Source organism: Aplidium turbinatum, chromosome 7 (genome assembly GCF_918807975.1).
Source record: "Aplidium turbinatum chromosome 7, kaAplTurb1.1, whole genome shotgun sequence".
Lineage (NCBI taxonomy): Eukaryota > Metazoa > Chordata > Ascidiacea > Aplousobranchia > Polyclinidae > Aplidium > Aplidium turbinatum.
In genome coordinates this window covers 12,302,336-12,323,885 of record NC_137478.1, presented here as the reverse complement: position 1 = coordinate 12,323,885, position 21,550 = coordinate 12,302,336, and the positions used below count along the sequence as shown (strand labels likewise).

Genomic DNA, 21,550 nt, shown 5'->3' with positions numbered 1-21,550 from the left:
TTATCATTATTACGTCACAGAAACTGCTTACATGCGTTTGAGATATTGCAATCGATTCTCGTCATTTATAAAATGGTTGCTTGAAGGTTGGTCGCATGTTTAACTGTTTTGCTTAGTGCTTAGCCTACCAGCTGGACGAAATTTCCGTCTTTTATATCAGTAATTTGTATTGTAGTGACAAGTGGCGTGGAGTGTTGCGTCGCAATTACGACAGCCTTGGGGCTATTTTTAGAGAAATACAGTTCTTGAATAGACGTTTCAGAAGAGTGTTTCTTTTCGGTCATTGCATACAGACGAACGGATGCGGAAATCTTATGTTACAATTTTCCCACGAAGAGATTATGGTTTACCGCTGTGACCACTTATTTCTGATTTATGTAAACGACTTTCCTAACTGCCTTCAACACGGAACTGCAATTATGTTTGCAGATGACACCACCATTATATATAAAAAATAAAACCGTTTCTACTGTATATGATCTGGCAAACCAAGAGCTTGTATGCATAGATCAATGGCTATCAACAAATCGATTGTCTCTAAATGTCACAAAAACCAAATATATATTATTTTCAAGTCAAGGTAGCAAGTCACTATCATGCAACCCACCCTTGAATATTTGAAAAAACTACATAGAACAAGTTGCCTCAATAAAGTTTCTGGAAATAATTTGTAAACGAGCATTTGTCATTGAAATCTCATATGGAAATCTTGCTTCAAAAAATAAGATCAACACTCTGCGTGACAAAAAAATTAAGCCTTTCCTAAACAAACAAGCACTTCTCTCCATTTACCATTCTCTAGTTGAGAGTTAGATATTATATTATATCTCAACATGGTGTCATGGAAACAAAACTACATTGTAAAAGCTACAACGCACATGCAATAACTTTCTTCGTACTGTATTTGACATTGACCGCAGAGAAAGCACAAAAGGTGTAATGGAACTCAATAGTTTAAAATCAATTTACCACATGAAAAATACAGAGATTGCAACTTTCATGTTTAAATATTCAAAAAAGCTACTTCTCTCAACATTCAATGATATAATTATGTGTAAACAATCAAGTAGCCTAACAACCAGGGACGTGCAGTCAGGGAAGGCAGGTGAGACACTGCCTCACCTGCCAACATCTGGCAAAGCAAAAGTTATATCAAAGAAATGGTTATCACTGAATAAATATTATTTGTTAAAAAGTAGTAGGCCTACCTATGCACGATTTTAGGTGCTTTAATTTGTGTGAATTGCTGTAGTTGTTCCCCTTTTCTCCCAAATTTTACGTTTCTACATCCAAACTGTGCTTTATATTTTTCTGTTTTTGTGGCGATATTCAAATCGAGGGGTCACGTGGTCAAAATCGTTGAAATACGCGAGGAGAGGCAGCGCCAAGCTGTGCCTCACTTCAGATCAGAAAAATTCCATACACTGCATTATGCGCAGGGCCGGATTTAGCTGATGGGGGGCCCGGGGCACTTTTAGATCGAGGGGCCCCCGTGCAAAATTTTTTTTCGCGCCTACGGCGCGAAAAGCCTCTACGTCTACAGTAGCATCAGTCTAGTACTGCACAGCGTTTTGCAGAAACTAAGGCCAAAAGGAAAAAAATAACACAAAATCACATTTTTTCCCACATAAGGGGGCCCTTCAAAAGTCGAGGGGCCCGGGCAACTGCCCCCTCTGCCCCCCCTAAATCCAGGCCTGATTATGCGTGCCTTTTTCTTTCGCAAAGTCGCCCAGAAATCACCATGAACGATTTAGCTACGATTTGAGGCATGCCTCAAATGTGACGTCACAGCTATGAAACCTTTTTCGTCAAGCTGGAATGCCGCATAGTACATGGTATGTGACTTCTTGCAGTGTAAAGGATTGTTTCTTATAAAATGTAACTAAAATGGAGGAAGATTTAGTATCAAATCTGAGAAATTTTTAAAAACTAAACTTTCAACCCAAAGTTGAAGTCATAAATAAAGAAAGACCTGTTCCAAATTTATAAGGTTTGCATCAGACGACTGAACAAAAAAATAATAACTCGCACCTTTCAAAGAGATTGGTACTCAAAAAAGAAGTGGCTGTGTGGCTATGCTTTAAAAATCGCCTTTTCTGCTTTCCCTGTCTCTTGTTTTCAATATCTAGTGATAATGTTTGGACTAAAGAAGGGTTTCTACAACAAAGTCACAGATGTTTTAGTCCAAAAGGATAGGCGCATGGATTTTATTTTTAATAAATGTGAAAGCATGCTGCTAATTTTTTTGATTAGTATGATACCGTTTTTGTTGTTAAAAAATTTTATTGTAAAAGTGACTTGAAAAAATTAGTGCCTCACCATCTAGGAACCTCACCGCACGTCACTGCTAACAACAAGAAGTAACTCTCCGTATATTCCTATATATTGCAGAATTGACACCTGCAAACAATCAATACGGTACATGGGGCCAACAGTTTGGAACAAGCTTCCAACTACCATAAGAAATGAATGTAACACTGTGAAAGGCTTTAAATCAAAAATGAACAAGCTAAATCTTGCTTGAAATAAGCCTATCTAAGCATTACATACACCAAACATACTAATATTTCTTTGCCCAGCAATGATAGGCCAATGTGTGCAGATTTATTAGCAAAATAGTAAGGTTGTAGGTACTCCTACTGGCTTTTTTATTCTTGTGTTTATTGTCCACAGAAGTTCTATAGAGTGTGCAGAAGTTTTTCCATCCTCTTCGACCAATCGCCATCTTTCGGTGAAGCGGTGGCCATGTGCTCCAACCAGTTTTTTTTTATATTAATGTCTTGGACTGGATCGTCATGCTATTATCTGTTTGTCTGCAATTTTTTCTACGTAATTTGCCAAATTGGATTTTTTTTTTACTTTTATTTTGGTTTAACGTGTAAAACATACGGTAACCCAAATTTCTCATATTACTGTGACATGCCACTACTACGTCCCAGCTAGCGATGCCTGTCATTTTTGCATTAATTCAACGTTTGCTAACGTTGGATCGGTGTGGAAGTGACGAATTTAGCTGACTGGGGTCTAAAATTATCGCTTTATCAACGTAACTTTGTAACAAAGCACGCTTGATATCTTCAAGGCATAATTTTCCTGGGTATAATTGGATTTCCGCAAGATGATGATGTTGTTTTTGCTAGTTTGTTTTATTTGATTTTGTTATTGTTTTCATGTCGTCAAGTTATGGCCTATCTATTTTGTGATTCGTGCAAGGCCTAGTGCGTTGCGCTTGAAATGGCTTTGCCCGTGGTAGGATTTCTTTGTGGCGTTTTCTTTGCCTGCCTTGCTCTTATTTGCTATGAGCTAAACGCATCAAGACGTGTTCCCCTCACGACCATCAACACTCTTGATAACGCACCATGGCCGATCTTCATAGCAACTGTCCATACAAATCTTAAATATATCAGCTAAAGCTATGTGGGCTAATAAAGCTATAGCCTAAATTTATGTTTTTTATTTTATTTTTTTGGAACATTTTATTTTTTTTATTTTCCCTTTACATCTTAAATTTTTCTGAAGGTGTTGCGACCGTGCTCATTTTTTTCAACTCAATAACTTACTTTGGTCACAAGCACGTTTTAACATTCGCGTTTTGTCACTTCTACCTTTTTCTCGACCTTTGCTATGTTGACGTGTATTGTTTTTGAGATGATGGTCAGAAATAAAAACAACTGAACTGAACAATTACATCTTGCTGCTGGCTAAAATTTGAACTGACTGCTGATAATGTGTTACAAAATCAAAATATCCACAGAGCCAAAACTGCTGACAAACTATAGAGCCTAAGCGAGTACAACCAGCCGACCTCTTCCGAACAGCGACTCGAACAGATCGAGTTCTTAATTTTTATGTCAAGCACGTGACGGAAAAGTTGAAATAATTCAACTTCTGTTTTCGAGATCTCCAAACCGGTGGCGCGATTCGGTCACGCTTCACGCTTTCAGTGTGAACACATTTTTTCAGTGTGAACACTCGTTTTTTTGACACGCTTTATGATTTGCGCTTATGCTTGTCAGTGTGAACCCCGCATTACCGCTAACGATTTTCGATGCCGCCAATGTGAGCGCTCGCAGCCCTGATGACCCCGTCTGCACGCCGACTATTGCTACCTGGGCTGTTATTCAAAGAAATAGATTTTTTGGCCACAGCGAAAACATACTTTTATCAATGCTGTTTGACAAAAATCACATGTGCGTGAGCTGGGAATACACCGTAGGCTACACTGCTTGCACGAGAAACTCTCGTTTGCACTAAAATTCGGCGCCTCCTCAAACTGCCAAAATTCAATTTTAATGCTGTCAGTTATATTGATATGATATGGCAAACCGATAACGTCAAAACCGAACCTCCAATAACTATGAAAATGACAACAGATAACTTTGGTCGTTCAAAAACATCAACACAGGCCAACATTCTCTCAATTTCCCCTGCCACACGCAAGCAGTCAAGCGAGGTGTCAAGGTTGTCACGGAGGCCTTTGTTGCAGTATGTGGTGCCGCTAACCGCGATGGATTTTGTTTGGTTTTTGTTTTATTATCTTTATCCTGCATTGCGGGAAAGCGGACTTGAGCGCTATGCATCGGTGTACGCCTTCCGACGTACACCTGACCCACGCTGCAGCCAACTGCAATGTCTGTTTCCGGTTGTCTACTCTACTTATGACTGAAATTTGGTACTACCCATTACTCGTAATCGATCACTGAGTAGAGGCAATTATCGTAAAGTTTCTTGCCCAGAAGAACAACAGCAAGTGTGGGTGGCTGGAGTCGAACATGCAGGCTCTCGACTGCGAGCCCAACGCGCTAACCACTCGGCCACTGGATTCATGAGAAGTCGGCTACAGTACAGGAAAGACATGCCGCGTCTCAATACAAAACAAGATTTTAGAGTATGTTCTTAAAGGCATAGTAAATGAAATGTTCAAACGGGAATTAAGCATTAAAATGCGTAAACTGAACATTCAAGAATACATTTCAAAAACAATTACCCAAAAAAAAAATGTTTTCAATGGCACTGGCAAGGCCCAAAGTTCAATGTTTCATTTATTTTTTTTCAAAATGACCGAAAAGTGCAAACACTGCTCGAGAATACATCACTATCGACAGCAATAACAAAAGCCACGTTAACACTAACATCAGATCTGATGTTTTGAGCAAACTGTCTGATGTTTTGATGTTGAAATCTGCTGTTTTGATGTAGCCTACATACATACATAGCCTACAGTTAAATCGCCTGCAGTAACAACTATTGCGCAATCAACTGATTGCTCGCCTATGGTGACGTAGACTATACAGTCGCACGCTTCGCTGGTCACGCCAATTCTTTATTTTGAAAGCTCTGACGCTGATCAGACCGCAATGGGGCAAAATTTTATTGAAAATCGTTTTATGGTAGCATGTTAAACACAAAGAACGTGGAAAATCGCCAAGTCAGGTTTTTCCTTTACTATCCCTTTAAAAGGGTTGCGTATCCTATGTACTTGTAATTCTACTTGTAAATATTGATTTTCTGCGTAATTCACAATGATTCGCGGGAGGTACTGCAGTTACAAATGTGTAATAAGCAATTCTTTTTTGAATTTTAAACTTTGTTGTGGCACCCCAAGATATTATTTTTTTTGGAAATTTATTTTTGCGTTGTGCTTACAATGTCAGTGCACAACTTTTCCGCGCTCTTTATAAGCGTTTAAAAGTAAAAACAAAAAATAAAAATTTTGGAAATTTTCCACTTTGTCTAATGTTTGAACTTCTTTGGGGCACCCCAAGATGTTTGAAATTTTTTTGATAAAGACGACCAGATAATCACTTGTTGAGTCACATGACTGAAGTCAGCTGATTTGCGTGTACGTTTTTTGAAGAGTGTACTACGTTAAAGTGCCTTCCAGGTCGAAAGAAAGCTTGCTTCGGAATTAGATGTGATTCAACAGGATGTGATAGTCGGCAAAATTACCTTTCGAACAGTTTGTATAGGTGGCACGAAAAAAGAAATTGGTTTGGGTTAGGTTTGAAATTGAAATATTGTGTGCTAGAGATGGATCTTTTCTAGGTTTCAGGAGAGCGATGATCTTTGCTTTCAACCAAATTTTTGGGATGTACTATATTTCTTTTCCAATTTGGTTTTAGTAAAAGAACTAAAATTGATTATTTCTTCAGTAAAAATGCCGTCTAATCCAAAAGCTTTGCCATTTTGAGAGCATCAATGCCTGACTTAAAGTGCCCCTGACAGGTTGGATCCAAGTATAGTAACTTTTTAAACCATTTCCTAGCGCAGAATTACACTTAGGGAACTTTTCAATCTTAACCTCGTAGCTCGACTGGTTAGGGCGTAATTTAATGAAACGACTGCTCCGCAGCGCCACCACAGGCAAAACTCCATATTTCACTGCTCTGGGACGACTTTGGTGGTATTACGTCATTCTAAGTCGGCGTTCTTAGCGACGGATGAAACATACGTTTCCTAGATGTAATTGCTGGATCACAGTTTAGTCGGAGTTGGTACAAGCGGTTGCTTTTTTCAAAGATCTGTTGTTTTTTACAGTTTAATAAAACTGTACTGGATACGTTCCTACAAAACCTAAAATATACTTGAAGTGAAAAATGAAGAAATTGTACGAATCATTATTCATATTTAATTCATCATCACTATTCAAAAATAAATAAAAGTTCTCTCTCTCTCTCATGATGTGCCCTCAGTACGTACATAGCAGAGTCTATACATGTAAAAGCCTAGTTTACCTGTAGCCTACAAGGGTACGTTTTTGTAAACGTTGTTGTTTAGAAGTGCTGAAATCATCATCAGCAACTGGTTGCATCTTTGCTTTTATAGATGGTAGCCTATGGCAGATTTCTTCAAAATGTAAAGTTTGCTCAAGCCCATTTTTACTTGAGTGGTATTAACAAAATCATCTTCAGTGAAGTGAAGAGAACATATATGACTAGTTTTGTATGGCCCATCCTACTTTCGAACACTTGAAGAAAACTTCGACGATTTTCTTCTCAGCACCTTGTTTTGTGGGAAAGCGTGAAAAGCACACAGTCTTTGTCACTGACACTGTCACATATTTATTTATTATTTATTTGCGTCAGACAAAGCTGTCCACATCGAAAACAAAACAACGAAATACTGTAATACACAAACTGGAAATGCACAAAGATCACAGAGAGCCACCTTGGATGCCGTCGGTTTAAAAGCTCACTAAATAGGCTATCTACTGTTACAAATTTACATACAATGAGCGTTGGAAGAATTGAAAGCATTCAGAACGATAAAAGCAATCAGATGACATCATGTCTGATATAAAGCGATTTGAGGAGTGTATGCAATCGGTTAATAAACGAAAACATGTTTTTTCCTCAATAAAGCATCAGACGTAGTTACATTATTCATTGCTTGATATTCACGGGCACTGACCTAACGAGGCAAATTGTGCAATATTCTGAAAGAGTCATTGTAAGCAACACGTAATTGTTTTATACTAGAAGATCTAAACTTGTTCCACAACTGGGATAAGTAAAACGACATACAATAAGAACGAAATAAACTGTTTTTTACAGCGGGTGAGCATTTAGAAAAATTGAGATTTTGCATTATTTGCAGCACAATACTGAGAACGTACTTGCCTTGAAATATAATTTTCATCTGAGAACTATCAATCAATACATCCAGGTATTTTACAGAGTCTGTGAACACAATTTCAGATTTACCTAGATGTAGCAGAGGAGCACGTAAAAGATAAAAGTTTTTTGGGGAGAATAACATACCAAATGACTTTTTAGAATCGAAAGTAATTTCATGTTCAACAGCATACTTGTGGCAAACATCTAACAAATTTTGTAAGCCACACAAACTAGGCGAGATGCAGCAAATGTCATCAGGAAACATAATATGATTTAGACAAGAGTTGCCAACATAGCAACCAACTTTTGTTTTATTGAGATAAGAAAGCTGATCAATATATACGGCAAAAAGATAGGGGCTGAACAGTGAACACCCCACCTTGTCAGACTCCGTTGGACACAGTAAATGATTGGCACAGGTGACCTTCCCACCTCACTTGCATGGTTTTTTTACTATTAAGGCACAAAGGTCACCAGTATTCCAATAAGCGAACAAAATAGATAGGCAGTAGGCACGTTACGTGTGATAAGCGTTTTAAACAATAAATGATGATTGACTTTGTCGAAGGCTTTTGAAGCATCCAAAAAGACAGAATATACAGGAGTGTCATGACTGATATAAGAGGACACTGGTTGTTTTAATAAAAAACACTCATGTCAGTACTATGACCAGACTTAAACCCAAATTGATTGTCACTGGTATTCAAGAAAGGCAATAGATGATTCAAATAAAACATTCAAACAGTTTTGAGATTACTGTAGCTAGAGCAATAAGTCTATAGTTACCTGAATCTTGAATGTCGCCATTCAAATTCTTTACAATCGGGACTAAGACAGTGTTCAAGCAAGAATTTGGTACAGTGCCATGACTAAGACACATATTAAAAAGTACACTAATATAAAAACGAATAATCAGCATAAACAATATGTTCAGCTGAAATTTTGTCAGCACCAGCAGCGCGGTTTAATTGCAGTTTGACAAGCAAGGAACCAATTGTGTCCATGTTGCAACAAAAGTTGTAATATTTATCCCTAGAAGAAATACATGAGTTAACAAATTCTTTTTAGTGTTGGTTTTGCTAGAATTTAGCAAGGAGCTGTAATGATGTTTTCACATCTCAGCAATTGCTTCAGGACCTTTTGCTCCACCAACATTTACAGGAAGAGAACTCTTTTTGCAAGTAGATTTTTTTACTTTCTGCCAAAATGACTTATGTGAGCTGTCCAAGTTGAGTGCTGAGGCAAGCACATTTGCTCTATGTTGTTCAGAGGCATGATTACAACGGTGAAAGGCTTTTTTAAACTCCTTTCGTTTGCTCTGCATCAACTCATATAGGTAACCATTTCACTGTTTCCCATTTTTTACCTACATGATGTAACTTTCTCTGGCAGTAGCATAAGCTTGCTTAACAGGATTATTCCAACCAGGAACAGAAAATATGTTACATTTCTTCTTTACATCAACAAAGATTTTATCAGAAGCTGCTTTGAGAGCATCAGTTATAATATTATAGAAAGAGTCTATTGAGGCAACATGAGAAGCATCTGAACAATGAGAATTATTGCATTTAATACTTTCAGTTGGCAAGGAAATTTTGGATAGATATTTTTAAATACCTACAGCAATACACATGAACAGCAATTTTTAGGCATTGCCTCAACCATAAATTAAAGGTAGCCTACTGTTTGTGAGATACTGTTGTTACACTGCAAATGGCTATAGCCAGATTAGGACAAATAAAAAAGTATCAAAATTGTAGCCCTACGAAACTGCAATTTCAATTGAATTGAGATGCTGTTTGATAAAAATAAACTCAACCTATTTGATCAAAACCTGGTAGTAATAGTAAGTTCACTTTTCTATTTCAGTAATTCTTAATTTGCATATGCTTTAGACCAGTGGTTCCCAACCGGGGTGCCGCGGCACCCTGGGGTGCCAATTGCAATGCTCAAGGGTGCCGCGAGATATTGCAATACTCCGGCCCATTCTTTATTTTAACTTTAACCCGTTAAGAGTGGAATTTATTTATTTATTTTAACTCTAATCTGCGTTAGCCTAAGCCTTTGTTTTCTTGCCCAGGAAAAACAGCGTGAAAGAGATTTTGACTCGTTGCTGTTCTTTCCATAAAAACGTTTAAAAGGCATCATTATCGCCAGGTTTCATGATTTTATTTTGCGTTTCACGGCGCACAAAGTCAAATTGCAGTGATGGATTTTATCGGATTGTGTGAACCAGCACGATTCTAAAATTGCACGATTGTTTGCAAACCATTATAAAATAGGAAACTGTTGCATGGGGGATACCTGCGTATACAAGCACGATACATAGCTAATCGAGAAAAGCCTAAGTTATACTTAATTTGTTCTTTATACTTATGAATATATTTTGTGAATTGCTTTGCGCTTACAATTGGGTCTCTAAACTAGTGTAGGCTATTTAGTAGATATCTTCAACCATTTAAATAACGTAAATGCCAAAATGTAGGGTAAAAATGAAACTCTCTGAACTTCAACCGATAAAATGATAGCACTGAGAGAAAAACTGCAAATGTGGTCCTTAAAAGTGAGAACGGAAACTTTGACATGCTTTCACATTTTTCTGAAATGAAGAACAAAGAAGTTGTCTCATTAATAAGTAACTCAGCAACTATAACCATTGGAAGAAAAAATCGAAAATTATTTTCCCAGCTTGTCTACGGAAAATTAAGCATGGGTAAGAAATCAATTTTTACTTGACTCTCATATTGCCTTGAATCTTAAAGAAGAAGAAGAATTAATTGACATTCATAACGATGGAAATTTTAAGCTTATGCACAAGCAGATGCCTCTTGACGAGTTCTGGATAAAAATTCAAAATGAATATCCTTGCGCTTGAAAAAAAAGCTATTGTGCTTTTTTTCTGCAGCTTTCCACTTCATTGCCTACCTACGTGAGAGTGGATTATTAACGAACATAAAAACTAAAAAACAAGAACGACTGCTTACAGTCGAGGAAAAAATGCAGGTGGCTTTATCAAATGTGCCTCCAGATATTAAGGGACTTTGTGAAAGAAGTCAAGACCAAATTTCACAGTAGCTTTTGAATAAATACATTTATTTACGCGCGCTATAGGCTACTGTAAACAACAAAGAATCTTGGAAACTTTGCATGCAAGAGGCAGTCAATGCTTGGAATCAAGTGCGACAATAAAAGAAGAAGATAAGCTACTGTAGGCTACAAATCATTCTGTGTTATTTCATACAGTTATTTGAAATACAGAAATCTCATAAAATTGATCCAGTTTTGCCAGGGTGCCGCAAACTATTTATCTCTTTGATAGGGTGCCGCAAGGTCAAAAAGGTTGGGAACCACTGCTTTAGACCAACAGAGCCCAACACATTCACGTTTTGCAGTAGCCGTACTATACCTAACCAAGTCACCAGTCACCACAGATTGTATCCTTCCAGCTTACGGTGACGTCACAGCGATGTTGCCGTTTTTATTTTCGCAATAAAATGAGTGTCAGATTCGCCGATGTCAACGAAAGTTTGCAAGCGTGTAACTTAGTAGCCTGTTGATATTTTTTACAATTTTCTGGTCAGGGAAGTTTGTTAGTGTCACCTTTTTGGTATCTTAGGTAAATTTTGCAAATTTATTTACCTGTCAGAGGCACTTTAAGTTCGTTTGATGAGAAGGTGCTGTTAAACCATTATTTCAGTAGCCTATATTCTGCATTCTTGATTTTTGGTCTGGGACTTTGTCTGTTGGCTTACCAGATTGTAGAAACTTGTGGGCAACTTTATCAGTAGTCTATTTGGCAGTATAATGTTGTTGTTTCAGTTCTGTTGGGTCATTACTTAATTTTCGTATTAGACTTCTTGCTGATTTTTGGTAGGCTATATTCGTTGCTTCGATGGTAGTTTGCCATTTCCGTTGCCGTTCTTCAGAGATAGAAATTAGGACTTCATCTGTAAAGGTGGTAGCTTCGGCAGAGGGATCTTCTTCAAACAGTAGGCCTAGTTAGTACTTTTGCAACATCTTGGCAATTTCAGAGTTAAACCAGGATTATGTCGAGCTGCATCCTCGTGGGATGTTTTTTCTTGGCTATCTAATGTACAAGATTGGCAAGGGATAAATACTAACCTAGATTTTGGCACTTGCGGTGGAATTCTGAAAGCATCTGGCAGCACTGTCAATAGGAAAAGATTTGTTATAGGCTATTCTTAAAGAATTATTGATCACACTTCGGAGATTTGAATTCTTGAAAGTATCATTTCAAAGTGATAAAAAGCACAATTGGCCTTTTCAAAATCAAAACTACATCGACTTCCAATCATTATTATCATGGGGTCGCAATTTGGTAAGGCCTACGAATATACGTCGCTATGGCTTCAACATAATAGAATTTATAGTTTTAAATTTCGTTATAATTATAGTTTATAGTTTCGTTATTAAAAATATATCCGAAAGTGTTATTACTTCTTCTTCTTCTTTCGTTTGAGACTAGATCAAATGGAATTTCAGGGCAGGTGGTAGAGAGCCAGGTGAGTGTAGCTTCGTCCAGCGTTGCTATACCATGCGTTCCATTTGGTGCCTTGTAGATGGGGCATTGGACAACGACATGGTCAGCAGTTTGTTCCTCTGCGCCGCATTCGCAGGCCGATGAGGGAGCCAGACCCCACTTGTGCATGTTGGAATGGAAGCGACCGACTCCGGTTCGGATTCTGTTGAGCTTGACCCAAGTCGGCCGGGGCAGGTCCATACCAGGGGGGCGCGCCACCGGGTGGAGAATAACACCACGTAGTTTGGTGTCGGTGGCGCACCACGCTGCATTCCAAATGTCTTCCATGAAGTGTGCTGCGCTGATGGCATGATCGCTGAATGGATGTAGTAATTCAACAGCAGCTGGCAGCGAGAGTAGAGAGATGGTCGACAAATGATGGGATGGACGACAAATGGCTCCTCGTGCCCCATCCTGTGAGTACCATCTGCTTTTAACCAGATGAGAAACGAAATTTGTCAAAAAAGAGCCTCCACCCGGACGGCACAGCTGCAAGGGGCAATTGATCAGTTCAGACGCCCCACCATTCTGCAGCTCAACATAGAAGGCTACACAACAAGCAAGAACAAAGTTGTGGAGCAGCTTGCCCATACCAACTGGGCACTCGTCATCCTCCTCCAGGAGACCCACTGCACTTCTGCAGATAGGCTAGCTATTCGCAACTACACACTAGCCGGGTCTACCTTAAGCAGGAAGCACGGCATTGCCACGTTTGTGCATGAGAGCCTGAAGTGGACGTTTGTCGACCAATCTCCAACTGATGCCGAGATTGAGTGGGTGTGCATATGTATCTCAGACTACAACATCGTCAACATCTACAAGCCCCCACCCTCGCGAATGTTGCCATCATCCCTTCCAACGTTCCTCTCCCCCAGTCTCTACGCTGGCGACTTCAACTGCCAGCACATCGACTGGGGCTACAACAACACAAGCAGCGACGGAGAATTGCTGGCTAACTGGGCCTCTACAAACCATCTTGCCCTCCTATTCAATCCAAAGGAACCAGCCAGTTTCCACTCCGGCCGCTGGGGAACAGGGACAAACCCTGACTTGGCCTTCGCGAGTGTCGACAGCTCTCTTCCAGACAGACGTGTGCTTGAGAAGTTCTCACGGTCTCAACACCGGCCATCCCTCATCATCGCCCCAAAACTTAGAACTTCAAAAACTTCAATGTAATGCCATGGAACTTAAAAAAGCCGATTGGAATCAATACAGCCTCTTGACCAATGAGTCTACTGCAAAGTTACCACCACCTGAAACATGCAACGCAGACGAGGCATACCAGGACTTCTGCAATGCTATAATAATTGCGGCAAAGGCCACAATACCACGTGGCCATCGAACCAGCTACACACCATGCTGGGACTCTGAGTGTGAAGCTCTCTATCGCTCATACCTAAACGCCACCCCGGGTACTGCTTCTAACACCGCCGCCACCAGACTACTTGAGCGGCTGGACGCAAAGAAGCTTGAGCGATGCAATGAAGCCGTCCAAACCATCGACTTCTCACACTCAAGCCGCAAAGCATAGAGCATCATCAACAACCTCACTGGGCTGGGCGCTCAGCAAACTCCCCTCGCCAGTGCCCCGTTTCTGCAAATGCCATCGCTTCCCAGCTAGTGCAGAACGGGGTCTACAAGACAAAGGACCGCGAGACATCCGCCTTGTCGCCAAGGAAGTGTCTGCCCTGTGGCGAGTGGAAACACCACAAAAAGGAACAATCTCTGGAGATTTCACTCCAGAGGAATTCGCCACCGCCCTCCGCCTAGTGAAACCACACAAGTCTCCAGGGCCGGATAAGATCTGACTTGAGCTTGTGCTCCATGCTGGCCCTGCCCTAAAGTCCTGGTTACGTAGATTCCTCTCTTCCTTCCTGCACCACCTCACAATTCCAAAAATCTGGAGAAGAGCTCTAGTAGTTGTAATCCCTAAGCCTCACAAGCCACCAGAGGACCCAAGGAGTTATCGTCCGATATCCCTTCTCTGCGTTCCTTTCAAAATCCTCGAAAGGCTGATCTATGCCCGCGTCAACCCAATCATCGACCCGCTCCTTCCAAAAGAGCAAGCTGGGTTTCGGCGCGGAAAATCCACTGTAGATCAGGTAACACTGTTGACCCAAGACATCGAGGACTGCTTTGAGACTAAAAAGAAGGCCGGCGCTGTCTTTCTAGATCTCACAGCTGCCTACGATACTGTATGGCATCGCGCCTTACTTACAAGCTGCTTCGCCTGCTTCCTGACCGACATATGTTAAATATGATTATGGAGCTTGTCAGGAATCGAAGCTTCACCCTCACCACCGGTAGCTCACGGCGAAGCAGACTGAAACGCCTGAAAAATGGCGTCCCACAGGGATCGGTCCTGGCTCCACTTCTTTTCAACATCTACACCCACGACCTGCCAACCACGGTCTCCTCAAAATACGCTTATGCGGACGATCTGGCAATTCTCCACTCCACAAAGTCGTGGGAAAACCTAGAAGACACCTTGAGCCAGGACATGCAAACCATCTCAGCTTATCTCCAGAACTGGCGACTGAGACTCAGCGAAACCAAAACTGTGGCGGCAGCTTTCCACCTACACAATCGGGAAGCTGATCGTGAGCTACATGTCCACAACAACGGAGAACCTCTGTCCTTCTGCCCAGGGCCAAGGTATCTTGGTGTGACACTAGACAGATCGCTCACATACCGCCACCATTTGGTGTCACTGCGCAAGAAACTGACATCCCGCGCTGCACTACTGAAGCGCCTGGCAGGTTTTGGCTGGGGGGCGAGGGCTGACACTTTGCGAGTAGCAGCCTTGGCCCTTGTCTACTCTTCTGCAGAGTACTGTGCACCTGTCTGGTGCCACAGTGCTCACTGCCACAACATCGACACTGCCATAAACAGCGCCCTGCGCACAGTGACCGGATGCCTGCGTCCCACACCATTGGACAATCTCCCCATTCTCGCTGGCATCCAACCTGCTGAGCTTCGTCGCGAAGAAGCCACTCTGTCCCTCGGTCGACGGGCACTGGAGCCTAACCATCTTCTCCACCACAAGATCTCTGCCTTCCCAAACGGGCACCCCCGCCGACTGAAATCAAGACACCCATTTGTGCCAGCCGCTCGGCTTCTGATCAACGAAGCTGATGAACAAGACATCTCTGCGGCTACTTGGGCGGACGATAAATGGAATTCTGAATGGAGGTCAAGCACCACCACACTCCATTCATTCATCCCCAACGCCGACACACGCCCCATCGGCCTGACACTACAGAGACAGGCATGGGTGCGCCTCAACCGTCTCCGTACGGGCGTCGGGCTTTTCCGCTCAACCATGCACCAATGGAGAATGGCTTCTTTCTCCTCCTGTGAATGTGGTGCCGAGGAACAGACCGCAGACCACATCATCGGTGACTGTACCGTACCATCTTCAAGCCACCTAACGGAGTGGAAGGTCTGCGCGTCATGGATGATGAAACTAAAGACTGGCTGCTCTCTAGCAGCCTTCCAGTGTAGTCCGGGAACATCGTGAATCTGGGGTGGTAAAAGGATAGACCCTCGGCCCCAGAAGCTCAGACGACGACGACGACGAGCAGCTGGCACAAAGAGGTGTCTTGACTTTAGTTGCCGGGGATATTCCTGAGGTGGGATGTTGAGTTTTGCATGAAGCAAGTGGTTAGGATCTCCCGCCCGGCGAGCCAGGTGTATGATGGCTCCCTTTCGGCGGAGCTCAGCAGGTTGGATGCCTGCAAGGATTGGTAAATACTTTGTTGGAGTTGGGCGCAGGCATCCAGTCACAGTTCGCAATGCGTCGTTGATTGGGCTGTCGATGAGGCGGGTGTGGGCACTGCGGCACCAGGCAGGGGCGCAGTATTCAGCAGTGGAGTGAACTAAAGCCAGGGTTGCAGTGCGCAAGGTGTCCGCACCTGCACCCCAAGTTGTGCCTGTCAAACGTCTCAGCAGGGCGACGCGAGATGTCAGCTTTTTGCGTAGTGACTGTAAATGGTGACGGTATGTGAGTGACCTGTCAAGTGTAACCCCAAGGTATGTTGGTTCTGGGCAGGGCGGCAGAATTTTGCCGTTGACGGTCACTTTCAGGTCACGTTTTGCCTCTCTGTTGTTGAGGTGGAATGCTGCCGTCACAGCTTTACTTTCGCTGAGCTTCAGTTTCCATTGATGAAGATATCCAGATATGGTCGTCATGTCTTGGCTCAACGTCGTCTGTAATGATTGCCAGTCTTTCGCAGAGTGCAAGATGGCCAAGTCATCAGCATATGCATATTTGTCAGATGTTGTTGATAGTAGGTCGTGCGTATAGACACTGAAAAGGAGGGGAGCCAAGGCTATTACTACTTTTCAATGACTGTTTCGAAGAAAAACCTCCATTTAGATGCAATAGGCTATGCTGTTTTGCTTGAAATATGCAGATACGGAAGTATCGCATATCTGAAACTTTCGTACGTGAAAAAGTTTTAAGGTCAAATTCCCTCCTCTCCACTCATGTATAAACCACTTCTCCGAAAATATCAGTTAATGTGGGCAGATCTTACGTAACTATAAGTCTGCTTTAAGTAAACACAATTTATTTTACAACAACAACGAAAGGACGTGCAACTGGTGTAAGTACAACACGCCCGATTATATTTAAAGTTGGAACCATGCTGCAGAAGGATCGTTAAAATCTTTGAAAAATTTTAATATCTCTAATAATAGCCGAGTGTTTTTCTTGGAGCATTTGCCAAAATTGTTATATAACAAAAAAACAATTGTTACCATTTGTGAAAACAGCCAAACAAAGCGGGGAAAACTTTTAAGTGGGTTAATTCGCCTGGTGACATCAATCTAATTGTGGATGGCAAACGAACTAATTTGTAATCAACTACTTTTCTGTTTTACTTGTCTGAGCTTGGTTGAAATGTTTGTCTTTTGTCTATGCCTAATCTTAAAAGTCTATATCTACTTAAAAACCCGGTTGGCGGAGTTGGTTTCTTAGTGCATGGATCCAACACCTCCTGATGATGAATTGGTGTGAGGTGGCCAATTGTTGGTAACTGGGCCAGTCAACCTAATCGAGGTCACACTGTAAATAATCGAGCATCCCAGACGTCTGGTAGATTTTCGCTTCCTCAATAAACTGACGCTTATTGAATTATTGACCTTAGTCATTATAATCAAGCTGTGATAGAAAACTATGTGTCAGACCCTCATTATCTCACTCTTCTTACCAATTGTTACTGCGATACCTCTTGTCTGTTCTATAGCGCGAATTCACAAGCGGCCTATATTGTCTCATTGTAATAGTAATAGCGTTCTACATTCTAAGCGAACGAGTCAAGCTGTCACCCTTAATCTTGATAATGAATTCGATTTGAATGAATCGCTTGCATCCTGTTTATCTTCAAATACAAGATTGTGTGATTATTACGAACCTAATTCGTCTGTGTTTAGAGATAATCAAAATAACCTGCTATTAGCACTGCATATAAATATTAGGTCTATTCAAAAAAATATTGATACTCTGCATGAATTCCTTGAAACTTTTGAAAATGCTCCTGATATTATTTGTGTTACCGAAACGCGCATTAGGGAAAAACCTCTTGTTAATATATCGTTGCAGGGCTACGATTATGTCTATGAAAATTTTGGTATTTCTGCAGGCGGTGTTTTAATATATATTTCAAAGGACTACAAATTTAAAGTCATAAACAATTTTCAAATCGATAGTGACGACTGTGAAAACTTATAGATATCCATTGAGCTTAACAATTCTAAATATAAAACTTATAATAGGTGCAGTCATGGCCACCTGGAAATGTGGCCTGATTTGTCACATTTTGCAGATTTTGATTACAGCTACTGCTAGTGCTTGACTGACATTTTTTGAAATGTTTTTACTTTTTGCGGTTTCTTAATGACAAAAAACTTTTTTGTTGCCTTGGGAAAGCAGTAGCAAATGAGAAAAAGTAAGTTGAAAAACGCAAAATCAGACTGTTATTGAAAATTAACAGTCTGACTAAAATCTACAAATTCAAATTTTCTTTGTTTTTCAACATGTGAGGATGTTAAAACTTATTGTGTCATCTGGGGAAAAGAATAAAGAAAGCGTAAACATCTAATTTTTAGAAAACATTATTTAAACGTTCGTCCAAAGTTAGAAAAACTTGGAACTTTCTGCAAAATGTGACAAATCAGGCCGTATCTTTAGGTGGCCATGGTGCAGTTTATCGACATCCCCGTTCAAATCAATCTGGTTTTGTTGAAGCTCTTGACACTACTCTGACTACACTCAACAATGAAAGGAAAACATATTTTATTTTACTGTAGGTGTTACGGATTCCCTTCAAATTGGAGCGTTCTTTGCAACCATTAAATCCTTTATCGAGTGTCGATCAATTAATCTCGTGACGTTATCTCGTGGTCGCTTTGGAACTGTCTTTTAGACCACCGTCACTCTGGCAAAATAATTTTTCCACTTTCCGCCTAAAAAAGTTATCCTTGAATAAGTGCGAGCCAAAACATGCGACATGACATACGTTCGAAAAATCTTCAACAAAACTATAATCCGCATTACGTGCCACTTAAATTTTACATGCATCGGATTCAATATTAAATTAGCTTTCCAGGGATGTGCACCAATAGGATGGCATTTGGAAGGAACTCCCAGCAGAACGCTTCAAAGATGCTGGAGGATATATTTACAATAAACATTAAAATAATACGATTTTTGCATAATTGACACCTCTTCAAACATCTTCGAATAAAACTATAATCCGCAATACGTGCCGCCTTTTACATGCATCGGATTCAGTAATAAATTAACTGTTTGTTGTGTTGAGCAACAGGACGAGACTAATGATAAGAGACAGTCAGCCGCTTCAAGTGGACAGTTTGCTGGGTGGTTCACTAAAAACAGAAAAGTCTTACAGGAATCGTGTCGAGATGGGAGCGTCTGGGATGACATCATTTCAGAGACTGCACGCCAACAGTGGCAAACTTGGTTGCGTGGACTACCACAACTGCGTAACGTCTCTATACCACGCAGCTTTAAATTGGCAGACAAGGTTTGCGTTAGCATCGAGTTGCATGTTTTTTCTGATGCGAGCACTGTAGGGTATGGTATGGCCAGTTACATTCGTATTGTGTATGCTGATAATTCGGTAAGTTGTGTCTTTTGTATGGGGAAATCTCGAGTAGCGCCTTCTAAACCTGTGACTGTACCCCGACTCGAGTTGACTGCAGCCACTATGGCCGTGAAACTAAGTACGTTTATTTGCAACATGCTTGAATTTGACTTTAACAACGTCTATTTTTGGACTGACGCTACAATTTTGCTCCAGTACATCCAGAATTGTACCTCTCGCTTTCATACGTTTGTGGCTAATCGGCTTCAGGTCATTCATAACTAGTCCACACCTGAACAATGGCGTTATGTTCCCACCAGTGTCAATCCGGCTGACATTGCCTCTCGTGGGTTAATGCCTAATCGGGTCGACACTGCTGGACTTTGGTTTAATGGTCCAGAATTTTTAAGTGAATGTGTAAGCAATTGGCCGCAGCAGCCAGACGTGATCACAGTGCCATTGAATGATGATGATGAAATGAAGAACGTTTGCACGGCTACTACCGCAGCTGCGGAAGACAATTTGCTGAAACTGCTCCTGACGCGTCACTCGAAGTACTGCAAAATCCAAAGATCAGTGGCATTGCTAAAGAGGTTCAAAGCGTATATCTTGTGGAAACATTCCAGTTCACCACAGCCGAGGGTTGGTCCATACTTACAGGCGCAGAGATGTTAGAAGCAACTACCGACCTCGTCAAACTTGTACAGTGGGATGATTTCCCTGAAGCAATGACAAGATTACAATCTCTACCCAACAATGAACTTTTACCCGATAGGGAGTTGTGCAACAATCCAGCACTCAAGCCACTACGGAAGCTTAGTCCCATTCTGTTGAACGGTGTGTTACAAGTAGGTGGACGGCTGAGGAATGTGGATTTACCTTTAAACATCAAGCATCCCATGATTCTCCCACCCAACAATCCGTTAACACAATTGTTAATTTGTAGCCTAACCGGCATGAAGAGTCCGGACATAGTGGAACTTCGCATGTTTTGAACTCTCTGATGTCAACCTTCTGGATCATTCGTGGTCGTGCGGCCGTACAAAAGGTTCTAAGGTCTTGCCTTCGTTGTCGGGTGTGTAACACTCGCTTTGGCACGCAACGTATGGGCGATCTCCCAGAATCAAGAACGGAAGCCAGAAAGAAACCGTTCACTTCACTGGCGTTGATTTAATTAAGCAGGGAAGAAGAGTACCGTTGCTTATTAAGCAGGGAAGGAGTACCGTCAAAAGGTACGTCGTTTTGTTTACTTGTAGGGCGTCACGTGCCGTCCATTTAGAAGTCGCCGAATCGCTGGAAGCAGCTGCATTTATTCAAGCATTTCGAAGGTTCATTTGTCGGCGTGGCAAACCAGAGGTTGTTTTCAGTGACAACGTCACCAACTTTAAAGGCGCCGAGCGTGAGCTGAACGACGGCGTGAAGTCTTGGAAGCGTGCTAAGTTCCAACATGCAATGACTCAAAGCGAGATCGAGTGGAAATATAACCCCCAGCCTGTTCACACTCGGGTGGTGTTTGGGAACGTTTAATCAGATCGGTTAGAAAGCACATGCGCCTCATGGTAGGGAAAACCAGCTTAGATGATTTCGAGCTGTCAACTTTGATCAGCGAAATAGAGCGAATCTTGAATGATCGCCCCATTACCGACGTTTCAACAGATCCAAAAGACTTTATGGCTTTAACGCCAAGTATGTTGCTTACCGGGACGCTGGAAACGGTCATGCCGAGTGCAGTGTCGACGAAGAGAGATCTGTATCGACAATCCTGGCGCAAAACCCAAGCTGTTGCGGACAAATTTTGGAGGCGCTGGCTGACCGATTATTTGCCAATGCTCCAGCCTAGAAACAAAGGGTATGGGACCTCTCCAAACCTGGAGATTGGTGACCTGGTGTTAATAGCGGATTATAATGTCAAACGCGGCTGTTGGCCCAAGGCTATGGTGAGAGAATTCTACGCTGATTCAGATGGCCTGGTACGTCGGGTGCGCGTCCAAACTGCGGACAATGTATTGATTAGAGACGTGAGGAAAATCTGTTTGCTGGAAGGACATTTGGGCACTCAGCCCTCTGTGACATGAACTGTTTCTGCTGCGGCTTCGCTGATCGATAATTTTGTTTGTTATATGTATTAAGTTAGGCATTGATATGTTTCACTAGATGGGCTTAACCTGTCTTGGATTGCACTGCCAATTACTAGCTTTGGTAGCACTGCTAATAGTGATACACGACTGCTATCTTTAGGTTTAGTCTGTTAATTTTATTTTCTTGACTGCTCTATAAATTTGATA

The 21,550-nt window shown here is 41.5% G+C and overlaps 1 protein-coding gene across 1 annotated transcript; it reads left to right on the top strand.

Annotated features, from left to right (window-relative positions):
• The first annotated feature begins 20,821 nt into the window (after positions 1 to 20,821).
• LOC145773754 (uncharacterized) lies at positions 20,822 to 21,340 on the top strand. The gene has a single exon (XM_082584887.1). It carries the CDS (start codon positions 20,822 to 20,824, stop codon positions 21,338 to 21,340), a length of 519 nt encoding a protein of 172 aa, XP_082441013.1.
• The last annotated feature ends 210 nt before the right edge of the window (positions 21,341 to 21,550 follow it).